Here is a 20,112-nt window from a genome sequence, read left to right as displayed (position 1 = left end):
AATAACTACCAAAAGAATAAAAAGGGATTACCTCTGGGTATGGGACTGAAGAGTAGGGAAACTTGGTTTTCATCAACAGTACCTTCATGTGTATGTACTGCTTTATTAAACATAAAACATTTAGCTGGGCATGTGGCTTATGCCTATAATCCCAGCTATTCAGGAGGCTGAGGCAAGAGGATCACAAGTCCAAGACCAGCCTAAACAATTTAGGGACACCCTGTCTACAAATAAAAAAATACAAGGACTGGGGATATAGCTCAATGATAAAGGAACCCTTGGGTTCAATTTTCAGTACCAGACAAACTAAATATAAAACATTTAAACTAAGAAAAACAAACATAAAAATTCTGTCATACTGTCATTTGTACTCTGCCTAGCAAAATGTATGATAGGCACAAAATAACTACTCAAGAAGATTTCTATTTCTCATATACCTTTCCTAATGATTTAATAATTTCAACCACATATTCATGTTCTCAAAATTGACATTCACGCGCACACACATAATTATGAGGAAAAAAAAGAATGTTACCCACTGCAAAATGAAAACTTTCATTTTTTATTTTTGACTGCAGCTGTTTACAGAAATATAGTTGCGAGTATACAAATGTTCCAATAGAAGCAAAATATCTTTTTAATATTTAACAAGTTATCACAGATAGCTAAAAACGCAGATGCAAATGAAATTCCCCCAGAGAACAAACTGAAAATATCTGGTGTCAGTGCTCTGAAATCCCAACTATGAAAGCCATATACACAAAAATGTAACCTTTATATCATTGCAGGACAATGGAAGAAGGCAGTTCAGTGGTTGATCAGTGTGCTCAAGCAAATACAATTAAAAATTTTAATGGCAGAATGGTAGCTAAACCACTTCAGAACAAATTATTGAAATATTTGTAGTACATTTATTAAGAGACTAAGAAGTGAATGAAACTCAGTAAAAGTTGTGCAAAAAGTAGCAACCACTTGGAGCTTATCATTAGATGTAAGGAAATGAGGTGAGCAGATACATTCATTAGATCAAAAGAAATTAGCTCAAGTTCATTTGAATTGGTTTATAATCAGTAAGGTCACAATGATTTCAGTGCAGGACAGTTCTTTATTGGACACAGAAATATGATTCCAAATCCACCTTCAAATATCTGAGATCTGTGTGTGTGCGTGCGTGCATGTGTGTGTTGTCCTGAGGTTCATTAGCTAAAGTAAGAAGCAGCAACAAGCAGTCCCTAAAACCAGGCAATGACTTATGCGTGGGTTGTGTGTGTGTGTGTGTGTGTGTGTGTGTGTGTATGTGTGTGAACTGATGTGAGTGAGCAAGTGGGATGATATGGTTAAATAGAATTTTTAAAGGATGTATCACAAATTGGGGTTGAACAGAATTGTGGTAGAATGCTTTGGGTACAGGAATACATTATGCAATAAGGTGAGGAATAAAAAAGGAGGAATGTAACTAGAGCATCTCCCAACAGTTTGCCTATGTATTTGCCAGCACCATGTATAGAGTAAGCCACTTCATTTCCACTGCTACTGTTATGGAAAGACAGCAGTGGCGAATTTTAGAAGTGAATATACATTTAGTTTTATACTGAAAAGTTAATTTTTGTTTCAGGAATTAATTAATTGGTGATTTGTAAACAGTGAGTTTAGAGTAATTATGGAGGTACTGAATTACACAAGGAAATAAAAATGAATAAATCTATTTATCTTGTGGTTAGTTTATATTTAACATGATTCATACAACTGGGAAGGGAGAAATGCCCAAATTATACAATGTGTTATCTTATTTAATATTTATCTTAGTAAATAACTCTTACTGAAGCATAAGCTTCTAGAATAGCTATATCTTTAATGTAATATTCTTATACCAAGCAAGCTACTTTTAAAGAAGTTTTACTTATTACAAGTTACATAAGGTGCTATGTTGATCTGGCCAGCCATCTTACTTACTATCTCAGATACAAATATAATAACAAGGAATGATAATTTTGTTCTGAGAGTTGGTCTAGCCAGAGAAAAATTGTGGTCTGCTGGTAAAAGTAAGAGGCAATGAAAATAAAGTTTGTATTACACTGCCCACAATGTACCCATTTTATGGATAAACAGAAGACTTTAGCACCCATCAATTATTTTAGCTACTTAAATGTCAACAATTAAAAAGAAACATAGAACACCGCACCTATATATATTTAAATCAGTCATTTAATGTAAACTTTGTGGTAAGTGGTAGGAAAATGCCAAACTAAGTTAACTGAATTATCAATTACTACACTAATTGCATATGTACATAAAATGTGTATTTTATAGGCAACTAAGAATTATCATTGCCAATAAATGATTACAGGTAATCATGTTAGGCTAAATTTACATAAATAATAATAATGTATAACTTTATTAGTGGGAAAATAAACTTTCTTGCTCTCACTAGATATCGTTTTTTCCACTGATTCTCAAATTTCAGTGTGCATCAGAATCATTAGGCAAGCTTGTTACAGACTGCTGGGCTTCATTCCAGAATTCCTGATTCAGTATGTCTGGGATAACTAGCTTCCAGCTGATACTGATGCTAGCTGGTGGGCTGAGGACTATATTTTGAGAACCACTGGTTTACATAAACTATACTTATAGAAAACTATACACTAAAATGTTCCTATATACATGACACAAAATATACAGGAAGGGGGTTAGTTTTAGTTTTAATTAACTCTCAAATATATAGGTTAAAATGATGTGCTAAAGTGTAGTAATTTCTCCCTATAGTTACATTTCAAAATCTTAAAACCTACTATAAAGTCAATTTAGAAAATATCCACATACCAAGTCAGCTATCCAAAATAAAAAGGGACAGAGTATTCTAAATAGTTCAAGATGTATTCATAAAGAAGGAATCATTACTGTGTAGCATTCTTGGCTTCTTTGGAATGATTAAAGTGCATTATGTCAATAGGGCATTAAGAATACTGCATAAAGGTTTGCAGTCTTCAGTGCCACTAACAGTCACAAAATTACCTGCATGGGGAAAGCAGCTCTACTCCAGAGGTACTTCTGTCCTGACCTGTTGCTTGTGGCCCTTTCTTCAAGCACCACCCCATGGTAAGGAGCTGAAACAGAAGTAAAATTAACAAAACCAGGACACTCCAAGTGTATCTTGTAGGAAGGAAATTATCATCTTAGGTCTGAAGGAACTCAATATATAATTTCTTCTGACATTAATTTACTTAAGCAAATAACTGAGGTTCTAATGGGCAAGAAGTAAACTTCTTTGCTGCTTAGTTAAGAAAATTGACATTACCCAACCTCTGTTTTAGTGATTTTATTTCATCATCTAATTAAGATAGGAAAAGATGTTTAAATAGTTCCTTCTTGAAAATTAACTATATACAAAATTTCATTAGTTTTCTGATAAGAACTATTATCAGTTGATTGATATGAAGAATGAAGATATATATATATATATATATTTGTTGTTGTTACTGGGGATTGGACGGACCCAGGGGTGCTACAGTTAATTTATATAAGCCTAAAGAGTATAATTCTGTCATCTTTCATTTACTCTCCCTAAAAGATCGATTCTAGTAATGCCATCTTTTCTGCTATTCTTAAGCCAAAGGAATTTATGAAGTTGTTTTCTATGGTGGTCAAAAAATGGAGGAAAGAATGGCTAAATGGAAAAAGTGAAAGTTGGGACCTATTAAAGTCAGGTTTTTACATGGTTGTGGCAAAGGAAAAATACTATTATAAAAAGGGGGCACTCTTAAGGTAAAAAGGCACTTTTCCATAAACATTTAATCTAGATATAAAATATTAATGTAAAAATATCCTGTAATAGTAAGTAAAAACATAATTTTATCAATAAACAAGGTTTAGAATGGCATGAAATAAAGAGATTAAAAAAAATAACTGGAGTACTGAGACAACTCATGAATGATACATATTACTTTGATATATACTGTGTTATGAACATTATAATCAATTTAGCTCTAATGTCACAAACAGACAGAAGGGAAAACCTCTTCTGAATATGTTATGAGAGTCTACTATTCCTCTTACTAGGGTATATACTCTGAGTTCTTTTTCTTTTTTTGGTGATGCTGGGGATCAAATCCAGGGTCTCTTACCTGCTACCACTGGGTTACAATCTCAGCTCTGAGTTAGTTTCTAATGTATCTGCTGAATTACACACACTTGCTTTTACTGAGTTCTTCCAAATAACCAAAAGCCTACAGATAAGATGGCCATTAGGATGAAACCTATGTTCAAGATACAAAATAAGGGTAACAGGTCTCATGTAATTTTCAACTAGGAAGTAGATATCACAACAGAAATTTTCACCAGAAAAATAAAAATTTCACAGATCACTCCTAGTAAATATTTATAACAATGCTGAATTTAAGAATTTAATTATTAAATCTTTTATTCTGAACTTATATGTTGATGCATCTAACAGATTTCAGTTTTCCAAAACAAACCATTTATAATGGCTGAAAAAATAAAAAAGAATAATTATAATAGTTCTGGAGGGACACAGATACAATTTCTTCCTCATTTCCTTTGACAGTATTTTTTCCAAGGTTGATTAGCCAAGGTTCTGATGGGTAAGAAATACACTGTAATGAAACTGTAGACTATATAGCACATATGTTATTACAAAAAAGAAAAGAAAAGAAAGGAAGAAAGGATGGAAGGAGAGAAGGATGATCCCTCTATAATAAACAAAGCCCTTTAAAAACCTGTTCTACGGAGACAATAGACTTGCACTGACTAAATAACATGATACTCTAATCACAAAGGTAATAATGATAAAGCTCAGAAGCAAAGTATAACTATTAACTATTTTTTCCCATTGGTTTGGATAAATAATGGAATGGTAATAAGGAATTAAATACACATACAAACACACACACACAGAGAGAGAGAGAGAGAGAGAGAGAGAGAGAGAGAGATAAGCTCCAAGCATTTATGTGAATTGCTAAAAGCAAGAACAATTCAATGTACCAATACAAAGAAATAAAATGTGGTTCACAGTTTATTTAGGTCCTTCTGCCATAAATAAATTTAATAAATTGTTGTTTCCAAGGTCTTAGCTGGCTTACTGAGTCTCCCTCATGTGTAGCTCTAATTTGTAACAGTAATTTGGAAACAGTAATTAGCACACATATCAACCACTGAGCTAACTCTTCAATAAAGACAAATACTCTTTGTAACCAAATCATATATTCAGAATGTTGTACTTAACATTGACCTTTCGGGGTAAGGAACATTTAACAATGTAAAAAACAAAACAAAACAAAACTATCATTATTGATTAAGAATATGGTAGCATAGCACAGCCCTTGTATAAATAACCACAAGATTTATGAGAATAAAAATTGGGGTTTCTGCCTTCATCCAATCAAACCACTACAGTTCAGGTTTATGTTCTGTTCTAAACTTAGATATTACAAAACAGAAAATTGGTCCCAGTGACTTGGCATTGCCAATCAGCATAAGAATAAAACCCCTTGCTAAACCACAGAACAGACTGAAGTCACCACACAAGCCAGTCTTCTTGCCACTACTTTAGCCATGGTACAGTATTAACAACATTCTAATGGGAACTTGATGAACAAATAGACTTCCTTAGTCTCCTATATGATATCAGAAAAAAATTCACAATATTGAGAAGTAAACATTTTTAAAAAATTTCTACTACTACTATTTTTCTATTTATTCTTTTAATACCTCTGGGTTTGTTTTCTCTGACATTATTCTCTAGGGTTAGAGTTTTACATTTTAAAACAAGCACTGGATTGTGTGGTTGATCCTTCTCACAACCTGAACTATATTTGGTGATTTACTCCTGATAGGGACCTGGGGAAAAGAGATATATTGAGGAAAATACTTTTGGTTCAGAGAATTTATAAAGTAGCTCTGGATATTACAAGATGGGGAAAATGTTATTAAAATTACAAACATAATTTTTTTAGTGTTTTTATAAATAAAAGGCATAGAATACAGAAAGCCAATTAATAATAACAATAACAACAATAATAAAATATTAAATATATAGTGAGCAAAGACTGAATGGCTCATTCTTATGAAACACCATTTGATACAACTGCCTCAATATGTTTCCTTACTCTTTAACATTTTGCTGAGATCCAGCAAACACACAATAAGCTAGCTGCCTTTAGCCCACTAATAACATCAAGGAACTGCCTGATGGAATGGCTACAGATGAACAGGTCATTTGTTTCAAAAGGTACTTAAATATCTCAATAAAGACATAACAAACCCACCCCCCCTCACTGTTATCAGACGCCACGTTGTGGTAGAACATCAGACAAACTCACAAATTTACCACAAAAATGTGTGGCAAAAAAAGAATAGTTTATATATATGTATATATATAAATTTCTATATTTATGCCAATGTACTCACTCAGTACAAATAGCAAAATAGTATACCATTTCCTAAATACAAAATATAGCTTTCCAAAAAAATGAAACACACATTAGATATAAACCATCCAAAACTTGAACGATTGAAAACTGTATTCAAAATTAAATGACCCAGAGTAGGTCTCTTTCTGAAAAGTTCCCTTCATATCGGCAAGAAGCCTGTACTACTGAAAACGTAATTCAATGCCTCTCAATCAGAGAGAGAAGAGAAAGAAAGAAAGAAAGGGTTTGGGGTGGAAGAAAGAATATATGACAATAAGAGAAAAAAACAAATTAGAAGAGCACATTCAAAGAACAAAAGAAGACCATCATGAAAAGGGGTTATATTTGGCTGTATAAACAAAACCAAACACCATGATTCCACAGTTCAACTAAATATATAGGATAGAAAAAGAACAGAAAAGTAGCCTTTAACAACAATTAACAGGCTATTTTTTTTTTTACACTTAAAAGAAAAGGACAAGGATATCAACACACAGAAGCCACACACACGTTGGCCTTACACTGCATTGACAGCTTTCCACAAGCCAAAAGGAAGAAGAGACATAAGCACGTGTCCAGACACAGATGGTAGAAGCAGGCATCCCATGGGTGGCAAGAACACCCAAAACTGTGTAACTAATGCTACAACTGCAAGTTCTGGAGTGTGTTATTTTGCTCTTTATAGATGTAACACGAGTTAATTCTTCATTTTAAGTCAATGATATGACCCTGTAAAGCCTAAGGCTTGTGGGAACCATCAGGTAAGTGACCATTTCAAACTATAAAGCACTGAGGTGACAAGTGAATTATACTCACTGCAGCTCAGGGAGAAGTAACGTTTCAAGAAATTTTAGTTTGCCTTTTTTTTTTGTAAATGAAAATTTATTCTGTTTTCTATTAGAAGGAAAATTTTAAAGACTTCAGAACAGCACCGTTCATGGAAAAAAAAAATACATTGTTTTCTCAGGAATCAACTTCCAATAATTCCTAAAAGAGGACTCCTTGCCCTGTGCTGCAGGATTGCTAGGTCACCCTGAATCAAAATGGCCTTTTCCTTTAAGTTGCTACAGGGTCACAAAGCCAGTAGTGTATTAACAGTTATCTAAAATAAAGTGAAAAATGAGGTGGAAAATAATACAGATGCATATAAAAAGGAAATACCAGCCAAAGACTAGATTAAGAAGAAACAGACTCAGATGACTCTGTCAGTTTAAACTACTGTAGGAGGATATTAGAATATAATTTACCATGTATTACCCCCTTCATTTGTCACAGAGCAAAATAATGATTTTTCTATACAGTTATGGCTAAACCCCTTAGTGAAAACACAGAGAACTAACAACTCTTTGAAAAATAAAATCAATAGCATTCCAGCTGTCTCCATTTTTGTGTGTTATCTGCCTTTGCATTTAATCAAGTCTGTAGAATTTTTATTACAGATCACTTGTCAGAATGTTACCCCTTCAGTTTCTCCATAAAAACTGAAAAAGATTTCTTCACTTTGGCCAACAGCTGTGCTTTTCATAGTGAAAAAAATCACAGCCTTTATTATTATTGAATTTTACTTTTTTATAAGCCATTACTTGACTAAAATAATGCAGGAAAGAAAATAATGAAGAATAAAAGTAAACATGACAATTATTATTTCCTAATAGCAATAATAACTGAGTGGTCCAGTCTTGAATTTAAATTGTACTCTTTTAAGAGAAATTACAACTAGGAAAATAACAATTCTGTCAGCTGGAAACTCAAATAGATTCTCAGTCATCATTGTTATCAGGAATAAAAAATAAGATGTTAACATTGATGGCTAATCACTGCAACAGGTAGCACAGGTGTGCTCTTTTGCAGTCAGAGTAAAATCTATCCATTTACTCAAGTACAATTTTTCATATTGTTTTGTTTTAGTAATCTTCATAAAACTACAAGTTTGCAGGACATCTTGGAATCACGGTATTCTTCATGGAATTTCTAAAAAAGAAAAAAAAAGTTTTATTACCTCACTAGCAAAGGAAAACATTTATAAAGTGTCACTGGGAATGATTCCAAAGTGAATTACAGTATTATAAATGAATCTTTATCATATTTGTTCTTCAACAAACATCTGTAACTCAGTTTTTGGTTTTTTTTTCAGTGCTGCAGATTGAACCCAGGGCCTGTGCATGTGAGGAAAGCATTCTACCAACTGAGCTATATCCCCAGCTCTTAATATTTTTTGAAGAAAGGAGAAATGAGACATGACCATATTCAATATATAATAAAAGGGAAATACAATTTTCATTCATTAGATATTCTGTCATCCCAAGGTAAAGAAACCTAGAGATAAAAGGAATGCTCAATATTAACAATATAACCATAAACTACCATTCAAATTGCATGGGTTGCTGTTCTTGATTCATTGGGGCCATATAAAAAAAGTGCCATCAGCCAGGCACAGAAGGTGCACACCTGGAATCATAGAGCTTGGAAGGCTGAAGCAGGAAGATCACGAGTTCAAAGCCAGCCTCAGTAACTTAGCAAGGTCCTAAGCAACTTGGTGAGACCCTATCTCAAAAAAAAGGGGTGTGTGTGGGGGTACTGAGGATTGTCGTTTAGTGCTGGGTTCAATACCTAGTACAAAAAAAAAAGTACTATCTTGGAAAAGTCATATTTAAAAAAAGATTTCAAGTCTAAGCAGTGCTATTACTTAAATCAAATCTGTTGAGAAAATAAGTTATTAATCAATATTTTTCAGTAAGATGCCAACATACAATACTTACATATCCAGTTAAAAGGAGCCAGTCAAGTTGTTCCCTTGGTTTTGTAATGAAACAAGCAAATCAATCTTTTCGATGTTCTGGTTGGTGTTCATAGAAGATGCCAGCGGAGAACTCTCTGGCATTTGCTGAGAAAGAAGTGTTGTCACAGGTGACTGTCCCTCGTTTTGTGGTTGGCCTGGCTGACTTATGGCCATCAACTGATCTGGCAATGTAGCTGGTCCAGAGGTTAAAAGCTGACTACAGTCTGCAGAAACATTAAAAACGGAAGCTACCTGATTAGTTAAGGTTCATGAGAAAATATTTATTAGTTAAGAGAAATTCATTACTGTGTTCACCCAGTATATTACTAAAAATGAGGCACCTAACAATCTAAGAAAAAGGTTTTCGCAGAATGGTACTGGAATTTTTCTTAGGTTTCCTCTCTGCAATATAAAAGCTAGATTGCAGGTGGGTCCCACTCTATCTGGCTTGACTGAGATATTATTCATCATTCTTACTGTATTTTCCTTTCAAGGTTATAACTTGAAATGTCAAACGTACATTTTAATATGTTACCACATTTAATTCTCTCAATACCCTTGTCAAGCAAGTAATATTATCACTGTTTTGGATGTGGAAATTAAGGCCCATAAAATTTGTCCACAATCTCACTATCTTTAATTGGTAGAATTTTGTTTTTTACCCCAGTACTGAGGATGAAACCCAGGGGCATTTTTTTAAAAATATTTTTTTTTAGTTGTAGTCGGACACAATGCCTTTATTTTATTTATTGTTACGTGGATCGATCCCAGAGCCTCACATGTGCTAGACGATTGCTCTACCGCTGAGCCACAACCCCAGCCCCGCCAGGGGAACTTTATCAGATATATCAGAGTTATAGCTCTCTTCTTTTTATTATTTTGAGATAGAGTCTTGCTAAGTTGCCAGGGCTGGCCTTGAACTTGCAATTCTCCTACTTCAGCTTCTAGAGTTGTTGGGATTACAGGCATGCACCATTGTGCCAAGCTAATTGGTAGAATTCTAAATATAATCTATGCTTTTAAAACGACTGCATTTTGCTTCCTTCTAATACTAATAATCATTTGACCATTTCAATTGAATAATAAAAAAGTAGAAAAGTTTCTTACTATTCTGAATGCCAAACAGGAACATTCCTGAAGTCTGCTGAGATGAGCCAGGAGAATTTTGTAGTTGGTTCATTGTACCTCCTGCAGTATTGTGAAATAAAGTAGCTTGTGACTGAGGTGAAGATGTGGCTCCTTGGATTCCAGGCATGTTGTTCTGAGGGGAATAAAGAGGAGACTGCTGCATTTCTTGTTGGTTTATACTGGTCTGCAGAGCAGACATGGATGCTGGAGAGAGGAAGAGTGTTACTTGCTGCTCTTGAGAACTAGGTGACCCTTGTACCAACTGAATCTGAGGAGAGCTATGGAATAAGGAAGTCTGTGATGACTCAGATTGATTAGGACCTGGGTTCTGAAGTGAGGAAACTGTGGGCTGATTCTGAAATTGCATGGGTTGCTGTTCTTGATTCATTGGGGCCATATTACTTTGTTGGTGAAAAATTGACTGGCTCTGTTGCTCTTGACTAGCCATTGGATTTTGATTTGGGCTGAATATCATGTTTGGTGGTGGTTGCTTTTGAGATGCTATCGTAGCCATAGTATTCTGATTACTGAATAAAATGCTCTGCTGCTGTTGCTGCTGCTGTTGCTGCTGCTGCTGCTGCTGTTGCTGCTGCTGCTCCTGGGATGAAGAGTTATTCTGCATGGCAACTATTGAGTGTTGTGACTGGAAAATTGCTCCTTGTTGATTTTGAGGCATTGGATTAGGTGGAAGGGAGCCCAAGGACACCTGAGGCTGAAATAAACCTTGCTGGGAAGGTTGTGCCTGTTCTTGGGATAGCATAGGGGTCTGGATATGTGATATTGAAGCCTGCTGTTGGAAAGCAGCTTGCTGTTCAGTGTTTGACGTTGACTGAAGTGGAGAAATTGAGTTCTGTGCTGCAAAAAATGAAATCTGCTCTTCTTGGGATACTGTGTTAGACTGAAGATTATTCATAGAACTTTGGGAAAGAAATATGTTGGGTGACTGCTGGTCTTGTGCAACTGAAGAACCCTGTAACACAGCGATGGTACTCTGAGAGTGAAACATTGGAGACTGCATTTGTTCAGAGGAAGTTGTAGAAGTTTGACTGTGGACAATAGGATTTGGACTATGAAAAATAGAACCTTGAGTTTCCTGGGAAAGGTTTTGAGCATCAGCAATAGGATTCTGAGGATGAAAAAGTTGAGCCTGTGAATGAGAAGACTGCTGCAGAAAATTCCCAGACTGAAGTGACATCATCTCATTCCCTTGCTGGAATAAACCATTACCTTGTTGCTGGGTACTACTATTCTGAACACTCATCATACTTTTTGTTGATGAAAAAAGGTTAACTTGAGGTTGATTGTCCCCGCTATGTTGCATTTGGACCATGGTCTGAAAGACACTGTTCTGAATCTGTTTTGTTTGTGCTCCAGTTTCTTCACCATCTCCTGAACTTGATGTCTGAAACATGGTAGTGCCAGGGGTTGCAACCTGCTGTGTGGTGGTTGTAGATGTTTCATTTCCAGAAACTGCAGGAGGAGAAGAAAACAATTCACATTGCATTTGCATGTCCTCATTGGTAGGTAGTGCACTCATCATATGAGAAGGCTGCTGGTAAACTGGTGACTGTTGAAGGTTTCCATTTGCTGAAGCTGTTGAAGGGAATAACTCTGACTGAATTTGGGCAGCTGCCTGGCAAATGCTCTGCTGCATCTCCATAACCATTGCAGCTGATGATTCCATCACTTGTTGTTGCTGCTGTTGCTGTTGTTGATTTGACAATGTGTTTTCAGTCTGTGGATGAACACTTTCAGCTCTTCCAGGTATTAAATTATCTGGTCTGCTGTGGACTGCGGACTCAGTTGAGGAAAACATGCCAGGGCTTACACTATTTTGAATTTGACTGACTTGTTGAAAAATGTCTGCACTAAGTTGTTCTTGAACATTCTCATTACCATCTGGAGCTGAAAATAAAACTGAAGATAACTGTTGTTGTGCCTCTAAAACTTGTTGGACCAAGTCAACACTTCCACTGCTGCCACTAGTAGTACTTCCTGTAAAACTTCCTGCTTGCAACTGCTGAATAGTATTCTGTAGCTGACTCACACTATTTGGTGATGGAAAAATATTTGATGAAATCTGCTGCTGTAAAGTCTGTGCTTGTTCTTGCAGTGGTGACTGCTGCTGTTGCTGTGACCCCTCAGTGAGTTGTGACAAATTAACTACTGTACCATCTGACTGTAATACTTCTCTAGACTGAGTTTCTCTTGTTTGAAATTGCGTAGCCTGCTGTAGTAGTGCATCACTGCTGGGCAACTGACTAGTTGCAGAAACTGCTGGAAAGGTCCCAGGCTGTGAGATGTCCTGTGTTTGGATAGTTGTCAGGCTCTCTGGGTTGTATGCCTTGGGTTGAAGCTGCTGCTTTTCATTTTCAGAGGGTAAGTGAGAAGATGATGGTGATGAAAAGGACCCATTTCCTGCTATATTAGAGATGTTTTCTAAAGTTTGCTGAGTTGATCCAACTGTCTTCGTAGTCTAAAAAATAAAAATCCCAAATGTTTATATATACATTAAACAAGCATATAATACTTAAAAATAATTACTATTCTAAAAATGTAAGTAGGACCAATTTTCTGAATTACCATTTATAAAACAGGTATAAAACAATGGACTCTCCACGATAACATGGGGTATGATTTTAAAGTACTATAAATAAAGACAGTCAAAGAAGTAGAATAATAATTAGCTGTTGATATGCTCAGACAAATAAAGGATAACAAGGGAACATTAATTCTATGGTTCACAAAGGGCAGACTTCAAAATGCCTCAATTCTGTGGATCTTCAGTGACATTATAGTAGGAAAAAACAAGTGAAAAAGGAAAGGGGAGTGCTGGGGTTGTGGCTCAGCGGTAGAGCGCTTGCCCAGCACGTGCAAGGCCCAGGGTTCAATCCTCAGCACCACATAAAAATAAATTAAATAAAGGTATTGTGTCCAATTACAATTAAAAAATAAATATTAAGAAAAATAAAAGGAATGGAGAGTGATGAGAAGAGACTGGAAACAGATTAACATAAATGTTCCTAATTGTGAAAATGCTTAAAATTAGTTATTTTTATTAATCATATGTAATGCAAAACAAATATGAAAGAAATAGAAAAAAAAATAAATACAGCAGTTTTTATAAGGTTCAGATTTGGAGCACTGGTCAATATAACTTACCTTAAAAATAGGGGAAGATCTTTTTTCTGCTGTTACTTCCATTGGAGTAACATCTTCACTCTTAATCATACTGCTCGAAATGAGTGGAGTGATGAGGGCATTGGGTAGAATATTTACCTTATCTAAATTACATCCAGTAGTTTTCATTGCTGCACCCAAGAGAAAAATGAGAGTTTACTTTCTTTTGCACGAGTGGGCGGGGGTGGAGGTGGGTACCAGGGATTGAACTCAGGGACACTGGGCCACTAAGCCATATCCCCATACCTGTTTTGTATTTTATTTAGAGACAGGGTCTCACTGAATTGCTTAGCGCCTTTGCTGGGGCTGGCTTTGAACTTTGATCCTCCTGCCTCAGCCTCTGGAGCTGCTGGGATTACGGGCGTGCGCCACTGCGTCCAGCTATTTATTTATTTATTTATTTTTTTACATGGTGCTGAGGATTGAACCTAGTGCCTCACACATGCTAAGCAATTGCTTCTACTACTGAGCTACAACCCCAGTACTGAGTTCATTTTTTTGTTGTTGTTGTTGTCATATTGAAGATTGAACTCAAGGGAGCTTTACCACTAGGCTACATCCTTAGTTCCTTTCATTTTTTTTATTTTGAGACAGGTTTTCATTAAGTTGCTGAGGCTGGCCTCAAGCAATCCTTCTGCCTCAGCTTACCAAGTCATTGGAATTAAAGGTGTGTGCCACTGCCCCAGTCCAACATCTGATTTGTGATAGTATTGATATCAGCTGATTTTCTTTTTTCATTCAAGTTATAATTTTCCTGGTTCAGAGTATGACTTTAAATTTTTTGTTTCCTGGCCATTTTGGACATTATGTTAGGAGACTCTTGGTTCTACTTAAGTCTATTTTAGTAGGTAGTTACTTATTTAACCTGTGTAGGTTGTCTCTACTTAAGTGTACTGTAGTTTCAATGACAATTGTTTTCTAAGTCTTATTTTGGTCTGTTGTATTATTCTGGCTCTTCTTGACCTAACTAAAATTCTTTATATACAGAGATACGAAAAATGGTGCTCTATATGTGTAATAAGGATTGTAAGCATTCCACTATTGTCTGTATTTTAAAAAAATAATAAAATCAATAAAAAAGATATGTACTTAAAAAAAATAAAATTCTTTTTTTTTTTTTAAACATAACAGTAGAGTGTATTTTGACATTACACATACATAGAGTGTAACTTCCCATTCTTGTGGTTGTACATGATGTGGAGTACACTGGTTGTGTTTTCATATGTGAATTTACGAGAGAGTTATGTCCAATCCATTCTACTGTGTCTTTCCTATCCACCCCTGCCTCCCTCCAGCTGCATTCTTGCTGCTGGTATTGCCTAATGAATGAAAGGTGCTTCCCTGGGCTACCTGATGTCTTTAATGGGAGTGAGAGATGTGGGACTGTAATAACAGAAGGCATTTTTCCTGGTATTTTCTCTGATCTCCTAGTGCCAATAGGCTTCCCAGGTTTCCCATTCTATCACTGCTTGTGCTTCTGGGAGTAGAGAAGCAAGCATATAGGCTTGTCTTTTGCCATTTGGTAAAGGCTTGGGAGACTCCAGGCCTGGTTCACTTTTTGCCTCTGGGTTTCATTCTGTCACTGGATGGAAGTTTGAGAGATGCTTGGCCTAGATCTTTCTGCTATTTGGGTAAGGATAAGAAAACCCTGGGGGCTGGGGTTGTGGCTCAGACACAGAGTGCTCATCTAGCATGTGTTAGGCACTGGGTTCGATCCTCAGCACCACATAAAAATAAAATAATGATATTGTGTCCACCTATAACTAAAAGATAAATATTAAAAAAAGAAAAGAAAACCCTGGGCTTGCTAGCACCCCAAGTGCAGACAGAGGGTCTTACTGTTGTCTGGTGTGGAAAAGGGGATGCATTGGCTCCTGGGTTCTGCTGTTGCCATTCCTGCAGACAGACAGACTGATCACTGATGCTAGCATGTGATCTGTAAGTTAGAGGCTAATCTCTGAAATGTAGGAAGGCCCTGTTTCAAAATAAAAAATAAAAAGGACTGGAGATATATCTCAGTGGTAAAGAGTCTCTGGATTTAATTATAAGTACCACAAAAACAAACAAAAGAACCAAAAAAAAAAAAAACCAGTTTTCTCTTTTACCCATGCCAAATAATTCAATCCCTAGCACCCAAAATAAATAAATAAATAAAAAGACTTGAAATTTATAAAAGAGGAAATAAGAGAGAGACTTTTGAGGGGAAATTGACGTTTCTACCTCTGTCATTTACTAGCTGTGTGATCTTTTTTTTTTCCCCTGTGGTGCTGAGGATTGAACCCAGGGCCTTGTGCATGTGAGGCAAGCATTCTACCAAACAAACTATAACCCAGCCCTAGCTGTGTGATCTTGAGCAAATCACTTAACCTCTCTAAGCTTTGGTTTACTGCCTATAAAGTGAGGCTGAACTAGATATCTCTATGGTTCCTCAAAACTCCCTAATCTTGCCATACTATTACATCCAGGTAGAGAAAAATAATACTCTCAAATATTTTTCACATTCATCCAATTAACCACTCCCTACAAAGCTAAAAAGAATGCACAGAAATATTTTATTTATCTCTAGGTCCTAAATAGGCATAAGAGTGTTTAAGCAATCTATTTGTTTATATTCAATATACCTGAACCCATATAGATATAGAAAACTTTCTAAAGTACTAAAGCTATGATTTCAAGGAATCACCAAAATAAGCTATCTGTGGAAAATAATTCCTTTCTGAAAATGATGGCTTTTTAAAAATCAAGAATCTCTATTTAATATCACAGCATTTAAGATGACAAATTTAAAGTTTAAACTGATTAGACAGTTTAATATTCAATTAAATTATATAAATCCTCATAAAATTATTTGTTTATCCTACCTCAACTGATATGGTAATTTTCAAAATAAGAAAGTTTAAATTATTCTGCGTGCAGTGGTACATGCCTACAATTCCCAGCAACTCAGAGGCTGAAGCAGAAGGATCTTAAGTTCCAGGCCAGCTTCAGCAATTTAGTGAGGCTCCCAAGCAACTTCTCAAAATAAAAAAATAAAAAGGCTAGAGGATGGATGGAGCTCAGTGGTATTGCCACAAAGTTCAATCCCTCGTACTAAAAAACAAACAAAAAGTCTGAATTGTGAAAAATACTAATGGGTATAAGTCTGTTTTGTTTTGCTTGCAGTGCTGAGGATCTAAACCAGGGCCTCATTCATGCCAAGCAAACTTTATACCACTGAGCCACATCCCCAGCCCTATGTCTGTTTCTTGTTCTTTTTGGCTAGTAAGATTTTGATCAAAGGATTAATTCATTTATTACTAAAAATTAAACATACCTTTTTAACCTTCAATTCTTAATCTTTATTTATTTATTTTTACGTAGTGCTGAGGATTGAACCCAGGGCCTCACACATGCTAGGCGAGCGCTCTACCATTGAGCCACAACCCCAGCCCTCAATTCTTAATCTTGTATAAGAAATTCTACATTGGATTAGTTATGTTCCACCCAGCCATGAAAGCATCACAAGGAATTTTTAGAGAAAAGACTAGATCCCAAAAGTTTACAATGGATAGGCCATAAGGTCCCTGATATTCTTTACTAATTAATTAATTTTACTATTCAAAATAAACACAATTTGAACGATTTTCGCTCAGATGTATTTACACACTGAAGTTCAATCAATATTTTTTTAGTCCTAGCTAAGTGACCATGGGTAAATTATTTAACCTCTCTAGAGCTTTGGATTCTTTACTTATGAAATAGAAACAATAAGTTACCAATCTCATAGAGTTTAGAAGGTTAAATAATACCTATAAAGAGCTTGGCATATTGCCTACAACTTAATATATGTTCAATAAATGTTAGCTAAAGATGTTTATAGATTTGTGAATTTTTCTTCAGCTGAATTTGATAATCCTGGCAGTTAATTGTGTAGGCAATAATTCCCCATTAAAATACTCTGGAAAATGTTTACCATCAATTAAATTAAATAATAATCAAATTAATTATAATTTATACTGAACCATTACATATATGAATACTAAACTTTACTTCCGAGAATAAAAAAATTTACCGTATTTTATAAAATTGATTTGAGTAAATCATGCTCCTTGAGAATCAAAGACCATTTATTTATCTATCTATCTATTTATTGGTTCAGGAGATTGAACCCAAGGGTACTTCCATGAGCTACATCCCTAGTCCTTTTATATTCTTATTTATTTATTTTATTATTAATTTATTTATTTACATACTGGGGATTGAATGCAGGGACATTTTGTCACTGAGCTACATCCCCAGCCCTTTTTTATTTTTTATTTGAGACAGGTTGCAGAGGACTTTGCTAAGTTGCTGAGGCTGGCTTTAAACTTGCAATCCTTCTATCTCAGCCTCCGGAGCCACTGTGATTACAGGCATGTGCTACTGCACCCAGCACCAACATCTATTTGTTAAAAAGTTAGGTTTATATGCTGAAAAAAGGACAATATCAAGTTGATAAACAAGTCTCTGCATTTAATAAAATCAAACATTTATTTTATAATGTGGATGATACCCTGCTAAATTTTATAAATACATAAGAGAAAACAAATATTAAAGTTTTCTAGATAAAACAGATAAGATCACCTATTATAATTTTTGAAAAGAATCAACTTGGTACCTTTCATGGCCTCTTCAAAAGAGCAAGGTCTTGCTGGACTAGATATTTCTTTCTTCACATTTACATTCAAAGCACCAGCTGCTGCAATTAAAAAAAGAAGTTCATGTATTTAAAGTATATTCAGCTTAACAAATGTGTATCTTAGAATTCTTTAATTGGAATATTTTCTCACAGAGCATCCTAGTGAGGACAGCATATGATCACTTATCAAAACAGCAATTTTTAAGAACACTTCTTGGAGTGGAAGCAACTCAGGAAGTTGAGACAAAAGAATTGCAAGTTTAAGGCCAGTCTGAGCAATTTAGCAAGATCCTGTCTCAAAATAAAAAATAATAGACATTTCAAACTTACTAAATAATATTAGAATATTAACAAGGAAAAAAACCCCAACCATTTACCTAAATAAATTATTTATTAAAAATACTTATTTTCCAGGGACTGGGATTGTGGCTCAGAGGGAGAGCGCTCTCCTCACATGTGTGAGGCACTGGGTTCCATACTCAGCCCCATATAAAAATGAAATAAAGATACTGTGTCCATCTATAATTAAAAAAATAAATATTAAAAAGCAGAATGAGGGATGAGGACTGCAAGTTCAAAGCTAGCCTCAGTAACCTAGTGAGGCCCTAACAAACTTAGTAAGATCCTGTCACTAAAAAAATTCAAAAGGGGGCTGGGGCTGGCACTCAGTGATAGAGTGTTCCACCGGCACACATGAGGCACTGGGTTTGATCCTCAGCACCACATAAAATATAAAATAAAGGTATTGTTGTCCATCTATAACTAAAAAAATACATACAAAAAAAACAAAAATAAAGAAGAGTTGGGGATGTGGTTTTGTGGTTAAGCACCCCTGGGTTCAATTGCTAGTAACAAATAGAATTAAAAAAAAAAAAAACTTATTTAAAAAACATTAGTCAATATTTAAGTTTGATTAAAACAACTGAACAAACTAAATCCACAATATTATGATTATTCTTTTTTGTAACACTTCCGACAAAAAAAAAAAAATTCGCTAATATTAATGAAGAGCTGCTGGGTTACAATTCTTAGTCATATCAATTAATCTACTATCACAACTTTAAATTTAATAAGCCTTAGAACAGAAATCAGTTCTAAATGAGAAAACTAAATAAATATGTTCTTCTTCTTCTTTTTTTTTTTTTGTAGTGCTAGGGATTGAACCCAGGGGCCTTGTGCATGTGAGGCAAGCATCTCTACCAACTGAGCCATATGCCCAGCCCCTAATAAATAGGTTCTTGCTTCAAATAACCATATATTAATTTTATTCAAATATATTTTATTCACTAAATCCAAAATAAATAAGATTTGAGTCAGTTAACTTTTAAGGTATTTTAGTTTTTTTTTGCTAATAAGGATTGAACTCAGGGGTGTTATACCACTGAGGTGCATCCACAGCCCTTTTTATTTTGAGACAAAATCATTTAAGTTGCTTAAGTTGCTTAGGGCCTCACTAATTGTGATTCTCCTGCCTCAGCCTCCCAAGTTGCTGAGATTACAAGTGTGTACCACCATGCCCAGCTAATGCATATTCTTTTTTTTTTTAAACATTTATTTATTTAATTTTATTTTTTGGCGGACACAACATCTTTGTTTGTATGTGGTGCTGAGGATCGAACCCGGGTTGCACGCATGCCAGGAGAGCGCCCTACCGCTTGAGCCACATCCCCAGCCCTGCTAATGCATATTCTTGACATGACAATGTGAAATGATAGTTAAAGGATAAGGAGACAAAATTGCACACATCTAAAAAATGGAATTTAATAATTTATCTTAGTATGCTGCATAGTAAGTGTAACAAAGTGTAACTGAGCACTTTTAGGCACTCAAAAAGAAATACTACAATTTCTCTGTGTGACACTAATTTTAATAATTAAATTATTTTGATAATTAAAGATTTAAAAACTGGAAAAACTTAAAAATTTCTACTTTTAAATTAAGTT

The 20,112-nt window shown here is 35.1% G+C and overlaps 1 protein-coding gene across 9 annotated transcripts in view; it reads right to left on the bottom strand.

Annotated features, from left to right (window-relative positions):
* Positions 1 to 546: 546 nt before the first annotated feature.
* Positions 547 to 20,112, bottom strand: part of Nfat5 (nuclear factor of activated T cells 5) — a 156,054-nt gene continuing 136,488 nt past the window's right edge. For 8 of the 9 annotated variants that reach the window (XM_071604761.1, XM_071604760.1, XM_071604763.1 and 5 more), the window contains 5 exons: positions 18,149 to 18,229; positions 13,495 to 13,643; positions 10,312 to 12,808; positions 9,185 to 9,428; positions 547 to 8,396 (listed from right to left, as the gene is read on the bottom strand). In XM_071604761.1, the coding sequence (XP_071460862.1) occupies positions 9,193 to 9,428; positions 10,312 to 12,808; positions 13,495 to 13,643; positions 18,149 to 18,229 (2,963 nt within the window). In that variant the 3' untranslated portion in view covers positions 547 to 8,396; positions 9,185 to 9,192. The remainder of the gene's footprint in view (positions 8,397 to 9,184; positions 9,429 to 10,311; positions 12,809 to 13,494; positions 13,644 to 18,148; positions 18,230 to 20,112) is intronic. The other variant, XM_071604758.1, reaches the window with a different exon arrangement.

Source organism: Marmota flaviventris, chromosome 18 (genome assembly GCF_047511675.1).
Source record: "Marmota flaviventris isolate mMarFla1 chromosome 18, mMarFla1.hap1, whole genome shotgun sequence".
In the NCBI taxonomy this organism is placed as follows: domain Eukaryota; kingdom Metazoa; phylum Chordata; class Mammalia; order Rodentia; family Sciuridae; genus Marmota; species Marmota flaviventris.
Note: the sequence above shows the minus strand (reverse complement) of the source record. Positions and strands in the feature narration are given on the sequence as shown.